Source organism: Pinus tabuliformis, chromosome 7 (assembly GCF_031772625.1).
Source record: "Pinus tabuliformis cultivar Carrire ecotype Pingquan chromosome 7, CPIR1, whole genome shotgun sequence".
Taxonomy (NCBI): Eukaryota; Viridiplantae; Streptophyta; class Pinopsida; order Pinales; family Pinaceae; genus Pinus; species Pinus tabuliformis.
In genome coordinates this window covers 652,202,005-652,211,414 of record NC_142293.1, presented here as the reverse complement: position 1 = coordinate 652,211,414, position 9,410 = coordinate 652,202,005, and the positions used below count along the sequence as shown (strand labels likewise).

Genomic DNA, 9,410 nt, shown 5'->3' with positions numbered 1-9,410 from the left:
GAAGCGTCTTCCCATTAGGTAGGGTTTCCATTTCTTAAGTGCATGTAATATTGCCAACATTTCCTTCTCATAAATAGCTTTGTGTAAATACTTTCCTTTGATTGGACGACTTTTGAAAGCAATGGGTCTTTCATCTTACATTAAAACAGCACCAATTCCATTTCATGGAGCATCACATTCTACAATAAAGGTTTTTATGAAGTTTGGCATAGTTAATATCGGTGCTTGGTACATTGTCTCTTTAAGATGTTTGAAGGCCTTTGTTGCTTCTGGAGTTGATGAAAATGCATCTTTCTTCAATAATGTTGTTAGAGGTGCTGATATTCTCCCATAATTCTTAACAAACTTGCGATAATACCCTATCAACCCGAGAAATCCTCGCAGATGCTTTATGGATGTGAGGATTTTTCATTCCTTAATGGCTTTAATTTTGCTAGGGTCTACCTTAACACCTTCATGAGATACAATATGACCCATATATTCCACCTCTTGTACTCCAAAGAAACATTTGGAGCTTTTTGCATATAATTGTTTCTTCTCCAATAGTTTGAGCACCCTGTCAACATGTTCAACATGATCCTTCCAAGACTTGTTGTAGAATAGTATATCATCAAAAAATATTAACATAAATTTTGTAAGGAAGGGTTTGAAAATGGAATTCATCAAACTTTGAAATGTAGAAGGTGCATTGGTAAGGCCAAAAGGCATGACCAAAAATTCATAATGACCCTCATGAGTTCTAAATGCTATTTTCAGAATGTATTCAGTCTTCATTCGATATCTAGGGCTTAATAAGAGGTTTTATGTCATTCAAACAAGTGTTGTCCTCAACACATTAACTAGAAGTGTTTTTGAATGAATAACTCATTTTCCCATGTTACTTCTTCCAATGGCAAGTTCTTCCATTTAATTAAGTACCCAATAATTGCAGTGTTTCTATATGAATAACTCATTTTCCCATATCACTTTCTCCAATGGTAAATTCTCCCATTTGATTAGGTACTTAGTGTTTCTATATGAATGACTCATCTTCCCATATCACTTTATCCAATGGTAAATTCTCCCATTTGATTAGGTACTTAGTAATTACTTGATTTTTCAATTTACAAAGATCACAATGAAGAAAAATGATTTTCCTTCCAAAATAGAAATAATATAAAAAATATATATTTTGAAAAACAAATATTTGTTTTACACAAAAGCGTTAAAAAATATTTGCTTAAAAATAAAATAACAAAGTTATTTTTATTCAATAAAACATATATCATAAAAAAAAATGTTGTTTTACAGAAGTTTTTTAGATTTATGTGAATTTAAAAAAATACAAATATTAAAAACTTTTACAAAAATATTTTGTAAAGAATTTTCTTTGTAAATGAATGTGTCTTTTTATGCACTCATACAAACATAGATAATCAATATATAAATGAAATGCTGCCAATAGTTGACTACGTAGTATTATGCTCTAAAAATAAATATAGCACACCAATTCTCCCACATTAAGTTGGAACATTAATACTTAAAAACCAAAATGAACCATTCATTTCCAAAACCAAAACTAATACTAAAGTAAAACGGCGATTCACCAAAGTTAAAAAGCGTATCCTTGAAAATTTAAGGCTAAAGTGGAGCAAACTAGTTCCCCATAACAAAATGGAGCATTGCTATTGTACAACCAAATGTTGAATATTAATACTCTAAGACTAATGTAAAGTATCAATACCTTCTAGTAAAATTGGAGCACCACCCATCTTAGAGATAAGGTGTCAATGCTGCAAAATATGTATGAGGTATCTAGACTTCAAAAGAAAAGAGAGAGAAAATATTACATAAAAATATAAAATAATTAATAAAAAATAATTCATTAAGAAGTTAATAATATGGTTAATAATGTATGAACAATAATTATTTATTAATTGTTGTATAAATTTATTTAGCCCAATATATTAGAAAAGTTGTAATATAATGTTGTATTTAACATTTTGACTAGACCCAATTAAGTAAATATAAAAATAAAATAAAATAAAAACAAACAAAATATTTAATAATTACACTCAGTAATAAAACATTTTGACTTGGTGAAATTACACAAAACTAAAACAACAAATAAAATAAAATAAAAGCATAAAGTTACACATACACACGATATATATATATTAGTAGAGAATTGAATGTGTGACCTCCTATTAGTCACGTGCTTTATTGATGAGCTAGACCAATTGAGTTAACCCTCAAAATTAACATAAAATTAATAATTATAATTAAATATAATTAATAATAAAATCAACATAGATCCAAATATCTTGAGATACAAACATTTTAGAGTGAAAAGAAATTTAATCCCTCTTAAAATTTAAAATATCTCAAATTAAAATAAATCTATAGCGCTACTAATTATATAAATATTTAATATTAATTATTTAAATTTTATAAATAATTAATAAAAAATTTAATTTAATTTTTTTTATTGAAAACCAAAATTGAATACGCTCAAAATTTGTCCTTATAAATAAAAGACAAAGGAAACCTATTGGATTTAAATGAATATTCAAAAAAATACACACTTTCAATTACCTTTCTTTTCATTATCTATATTTGTTTTTATAAAATCTTAATAAAAATTTAGGAAAAAAATTCAAAATGACTAATTATTAAATAATATAATATTAAAATAAAAAAATTAATAGATCAGGTCTTGCAGAGCACCCTTGTTCCTCCTCTAACTATATATGCATGGAACAAGCCAAATTAATCCATAAGGAAGACCACTATTTAAAAAGAAGAATTAAAGAGGCAATTGAAATTGAAAAATCTTCTAATAATATGAATAGGGATGATGGTCTTAAACTAAGTAATACATGGAAACCTTTGCTGAATAAAATAGAGTAACTTTAATTTATACAAATTCTTCCTTGAGACAGCATTTACACCTCATAACTTAAAAATTAAAATAAAATTAAAATAAATAAATAAATATATATATATATATATATATATATATATATATATATATATATATATATATATATATATAAAATTAATTAAAATAAAATTTAAACTAAGTTTAAAGTTAATTTAATTAATTAATTAAATTAATTTTGTTTTAAATTTAGTTTAAATTAATTAATTAAAATAAATTTTAAACTAAATTTAAAGTTAATTTAATTAATGAATTAATTAATTAATTAAATTAATTTTATTTTAAATCTAGTTCAAATTAATTTTATTTTAAAGTTAATTTAATTAATGAATTAATTAATTAATTAAATTAATTTTATTTTAAATCTAGTTCAAATTAATTTTATTTTAATTTAGGTTAAATTAATTAAATTAGTTAATTAATTAATTAATTTAAATAATTAATTTAATTAATCAATTAAATAATTAATTAATTAATTTTATTTTAAATGTAGTTTAAATTAATTAATTAATTAATTAAAATAAAATCTAAACTAAATTTAAAGTTAATTTAATTAAGTAATTAATTAATTAATTAAATTAATTTTATTTTAAATTTAGTTTAGATTAATTTTATTTTAATTTAGGTTAAATTAATTTTATTTTTAGTTAAGTTTTAAATTTATTAACTAAAATTTATTAATTAAAATAAAAATTAAAAATAAATTAAAATTAACTTAATCAATTTATTAATAAATATATGAAAACCAAGTCTATCTCTCCTACCCTAAGTTATCTCTCTATCCTTCTATTGACTCTCTCTTCTCAAAATACAGATCTCTCACCTAGCTAGTGCGAAACTTTGGTTTCATAAATTGCTCACAGATTTTTTCCATTAATCATAATACTCTCCAACCTGTATGGAATCTCTCTTCAACAGTATTTTTTTATAATATAATTTTTTCTATTAAAATTTTTAAAATAATAAAATAATAAAAATTTAAACCCTTCTTTTTTAACGATATACCTCTTTGATTACTTTTTTTTAATCTAAAATAATTAGTAAGTGGTGACCTCTTTGATTATGTTATATTTAAAAATAAAATAAACCAGAGGATATGGACCTTTTAATGTGCAACTCTTTTTTACAACGCATGACCTCGAAAAGATGTTCACATGTTTTCAATGTACGATATTTACAAACCCCATTAACTTACGAAAAATATCTTAATGTAGGATATTTACAAACCCCATTAATTTACGAAAAACAGTGATATAAATAACAAGTTCCGTGATATATATGAAGCGATTGACAGTGAAGCATATATATAACGAGTTGCAGTGAAATATATATATGTATTTACCAAGTTAGGAGATCGATTTAACATCCAAACTTCCTGGTAGAAACATAAAGAACCAAACATTCTCTTGCATACAGAAGGCACAAGGTCAAGATGACCAAAACATCTATTATACCGAGATGCATGCATAAACACTTACATGCATGCCACAAAAGACCCATTAAACAAGCGATCCAGAACATAGGTAAACCCTTATCTTAACACCAGAAGAACAATTATTACATTCAAGAACGGAGATCTACATTGCAAATCTGGCAGCGTTCGAACTACAACATCCATATAAACCCTTTTAAAACAGAGTAAGATACTCGCAATTGATATGAGAATATAAACATAGAATATAAGTCAAATAGAAATGGCCGCAAGGCTATAACAGTCATGTTCCAGAACAAATGGGCCTAGAAACCCAACATATATAACCAGAAGAGTCACGTGCGAAGTTTAATTCAAAGATTAAATACAATATACAGTTTTAACTACAATACATCAAAGATGGAATTACAGTCTCATAAACTGAAAGCTTTCCAACCCAGAACCGTTGGAAGCGTTAGGGTTACTTCAGAACCCATATCATGAAACCAAGACAAATTGGAGCAGGACAATGTAGAACCTCCCGTCGCCATCTGCGTCCAACCATGGAAGAGTAAGGTTGGGGCTTCGATCAGGCACATTGGTAACCCTCTGCCGACAGATGGATGAACAAAACAAAGGTACTTTTAACCAGATTGAATACACACAACAAGCAGAGAGTCGAAGGGTCGTACCTATTGTAAATGTCGGCATTCTATAACCTCGAGGAAGACCTCCTTGCCCGAGTCAATCTCAGAGGTGGATATCTACATCAAGCAATAAAATGACAGAGAAAATCGTTAGTCCTAATTCCTTAAGGGAAAAACCAAAGAAATGAGAAAGCGATAAACTTTATGGAACTAAACCCATATGCTAGCAACTGCAACACTCACCTGAAGTCATCTCGGAAATTTGTAAACACAGGGGTAGAAGCTCAGCGATGAGGAAGCGCGTTGGCGGAGATGGTAGTAGTTCACTCGACGCAGAATCGTTGAACAATCCCACTAACTGCACATGGCGGGGTAGAGCAGAGAGCCGCATAATCGCTGAGTTGTGCTAGAAAGCCCGAAGAGTCGGGAAGGGGTAGTCTTATATAGCTTCACTTACAGAGGAGGAGGAGTCGAGGGGGCATCTCCACTCTCTGATTCAACCTAGAGCATCCCTACCATCGGTTGAGGTGGCAACACGAAAGAAAACAAGCGGGAGTTCTTCACCTTGAACCACACACCCCTTCACGTGATCAGGCCGGCGAAATTTATTGTCGTGACCATATGTCCACTACGGATGGTGCCAGCGAAGCTGGCAGTCAGAGCTTTCTCGATATGCCCAATGCCGCAGCACTTAGACAATGCGATATGGGTTTCACATATGGAGAGGGGCAATACATATGGTTTAAACATTATAACATATATAAACAATATCAGTCGCAATGTAATTTAATACCAAGAGCTATAACGATAATGGAGTTGTAGCCTTACCTTAATTTTTTTTTTCTATATATGTTTAGTATGTGGGTTAGGTATGTGACAATTGGTATCAGAGCAGAGGTTCTCATACTGTGACCTCTGGGACGAGCTTTAACATGCTAATTTGTGGAAGGAAACACGACGATTTGTTTTTTTTTCTCTTTCTTCCCTTTTGGTTACTAAGATGTACAAATAACTAATAGTGTTGAATATTTAATGACTCTATTTTAGGCAAAAAAAAAGAGGAAAAGAACAACAGCAAGACACTAGACAAGTGGCAGTGATTATGGAGAGAGCTAGCAGTGCTCCGCACAGAACGATAGCAGGCGAGGAACCTGCAACAAATCCTAGGAGTAATCCAGAGTTGTGGGTACAGCTTGGCGAAGAGACATGGAGCACAAATTTAGCCATATTAGAAATAGTTCAAGAACTGAAAAATGAGATGGCTCGATTGCGAGAGGATAATGCACGTTTAACAATGGAGCAAGAAAGAATCTTGAAAAGTTTGTCTGAAAAGCAGAACCCGCCATTAGTCAATCCCAGTGCCGAACAACAGAGAACGACAGAGGAGCAACATTACCAAGAATAACCTGAAAAATCAGAAGAAAGAGAGGATCAATCTGATAATGCATCCGAACAGCAAACCTCAAAACGTCAAAGAGTGGAGTTACAGGGAGAATTTCGGAAGATTAAGGCCCCACAATTTGATGGGGAACAAGAGGAAGCGACGGAAGCCTGGCTAATTAACATGAACAAATATTTCCAGCTGTATGAATACGACCATAACCTGAAGGCATGATTGGCCATCTTTCAATTACAAGGGAAACCAACCCTGTGGTGCGAGGAAGTCAAAATCGTTAAGGGAGAAAGCAAACGAACCATCGCATGGGAAAAGTTTCAGAAATACTTCAAAGAAAGATATTTGACCGAGTGCTTTTATGATGAAAAGGCAAAGGAGTTTCATGATTTGCGGCTGGGACAGCAGACTATGGACGAGTTTATTAATCGTTTCACCTCCCTGCTTCGTTATGTGCCCTACCTTAAGGAAGAAAAGGCCAAGGTGCAAAGATTTGTTAGCAGTTTACCCATTTATATACGAGAAAGGATTGAGTTTGACAATCCTAGGATGATGGATGAAGCGATTCGCAAAGCCAGAATCTATTATCAACAGAACAAATAGAAAGGGGATGCTTCAAATAGGAAATGGAATGAAAAGAGGAGTAATAAAACTCTTGGAAACAGTAAAGGAAGTCGCAGCGGTGGAGTTAAGGGTGGAAGTAAAGGGTAGAGCAGCCGGACTGTACAAAGAGGATCGTTCAGGTCCAAGACAACCGACGAATCCAGAATGAGCGAACATCCTGTCAAGCCGGAAAGCGAAGGAATAACCAGACCTCCAGTACAGTGCTGGGGTTGTGGAGGACCGCACTATGTCAAAAACTGCCCGCAACGAAAGGGAACCGATCAAATATCTCAGATTCACGAGGCATCAACCGTTGGTGATGTGGGGCGCAGCGTGCCTAGGATTAACGCAACTCTGGACAACCGCCAGGCGGAATACTAGCCCACCATGGTGGAATTTGAAGGTAAAATTTCAGACATTTCTATAGTTGTTCTAATTGATCCAGGAGCTACTTTAAGTTATATTAGCCCAAAAATAGTAGAACAATGTAAACTACAGCCTGAAAAATTCAAGAATTCATGGCTGGTACAGCTAGCTACAGGGGCTAAAAGACGAGTGGTGGCAAAGATTAATAGCTGTCCTCTAATGTTAGCGGGACAGCCAGTGGTAGCAGATCTAAATGTGCTTCCACTTGGTTCATACAATGTTCTAATTGGCATGGACTGGTTGGAGAAGCACTGGGCATTAGTAAACTGCAAGACGAAAACCATTTGCTACAAAGATGACCATGGAAGGGAGTAGGTGATGCAAGGGATAAAACGACCCGTGCAGGTCCGACCAATCACTGCATCATAGCTAGCTAGGTGTATCAGAAAAGGATGCCAGATTTACGCCATTCAGGTAGGATATGCAGATTCCAAGGAAAAAACGGTTACACTGGACAACCTTCCGGTGATAAAGGAATTTTCAGATGTATTTCCAGAAGAGATACCTGGGCTACCCCCAAAAAGGGATATAGACTTCACAATTGAATTGGTTCCAGGGGCAGCACCATTATCACGAGCACCTGACAGAATGAGTGTACCCGATTTGACTGAGTGAAAGATGCAGCTAAAGGAATTACTGGACAAAAATTATATCCGACCCAGTGTATCTCCACTGGGAGCCCCGGTGTTATTTTTCAGGAAGAAAGATGGAACCCTTCGAATGTGTATAGATTACCGAGAGCTAAACAAGCTCACGATAAAAAACAAATATCCCCTACCTCGGATTGATGAGCTTTTTGATCAAGTCAAGGGTGCCACAGTGTTTTCTAAGATCGACTTGTGATCAAGTTACCATCAGATTAGAATCAAGGAGGAGGACATTGCAAAAACCGCTTTCAGAACACGATATGGACACTACGAGTTTGTAGTGCTACCTTTCGGACTGACTAACGCACCTGCCACTTTCATGTGTTTAATGAATAGTGTATTCCATAAATTTCTGGATAAATTTGTACTGATATTTATCGATGATATTCTGATTTACTCCCGTACTAAGGAGGAGCATGAGGAACATCTCAGGTCGGTACTGCAAACTCTACGAGAGCACCAACTGTATGCTAAATTCAGCAAGTGCGATTTCTTCAAAGACGAAATACAGTACTTGGGTCATGTAATCACAAAGGAAGGGATTGCAGTAGATCCTGAAAAAATAAGGACCATAATGGAATGGCCCGTACCTAAGGATGTGGCAGATATCAGGTCTTTCATGGGATTGGCCGGTTATTATAGGAGATTTGTGGAGGGCTTCTCAAGAGTAGCCTATCCTATTATCTCCTTGCAAAAGAAAGGAAGGGCTTTCAATTGGACTTCAGAATGTCAGCAAAGCTTTGAGCAACTTAAGCGTTTGCTCACCTCTGCTCCCCTTTTGAGTATAGCAGATCCTAATAAGGATTACGTGGTATGTACCGATGCAAGCCGAGAAGGTGTGGGTGGTGTGTTAATGTAGGAGGGGAAAGTGATCACCTATGAATCAAGAAGGTTAAAGGAGCATGAGCAGAAATTCTGCCTACGATTTAGAATTAGCAGTTGTCATACATGCACTGAAAATGTGGCGGCATTAACTTCTGGGAAGAAAATTTTTGTTGTTAACCGATCATCACAGTTTGACAAACTATTTCAGTCAGCCGACCCTGAATTCAAGGCAAGCTCGTTGGGAAGACTTTTTAAGTGGATTTGACTTTGATATTAAGCATCTGAAAGGAAATGAAAACCGCGTGGCTGACGCACTGAGTCGGAAGGTACAATGTTTATACGAAATTTCGTCCCAGAAATGGAAGGATCCCTTCCAAGAAATGATAAAAACAGCTGCAGATCAAGATGCTGAATACCATCAAATAAAACAGCAGTTACAACTTTCTAGCGAAGAAAATCAACAAGGGTATGAGATAGATGAGGATGGGATGCTGCTCTATAAAAAGAGGTTGTATGTACCTAACGAAGACAGTCTTAA

At 33.6% G+C, this 9,410-nt stretch overlaps 1 protein-coding gene across 1 annotated transcript; it reads left to right on the top strand.

Annotated features, from left to right (window-relative positions):
- Nucleotides 1-7,139: 7,139 nt before the first annotated feature.
- Nucleotides 7,140-8,015, top strand: LOC149249123 (uncharacterized). Its single transcript, XM_089452030.1, has 3 exons — nt 7,140-7,343; nt 7,506-7,661; nt 7,815-8,015. Exons 1-3 carry the CDS (start codon nt 7,140-7,142, stop codon nt 8,013-8,015), a joined length of 561 nt encoding a protein of 186 aa, XP_089308156.1.
- Nucleotides 8,016-9,410: the final 1,395 nt, after the last annotated feature.

What these genes read in the sequence shown, in the direction of transcription:
- LOC149249123 (XM_089452030.1), top strand. Translation starts at nt 7,140, where the DNA reads ATGAGCGAACATCCTGTCAAGCCGGAAAGCGAAGGAATAACCAGACCT. An exon ending in CAACTCTGGACAACCGCCAG is followed by an intron (nt 7,344 to 7,505) that starts GCGGAATACTAG and finishes TGGCTGGTACAG; the next exon opens with CTAGCTACAGGGGCTAAAAG. An exon ending in TGGAGAAGCACTGGGCATTA is followed by an intron (nt 7,662 to 7,814) that starts GTAAACTGCAAG and finishes TACGCCATTCAG; the next exon opens with GTAGGATATGCAGATTCCAA.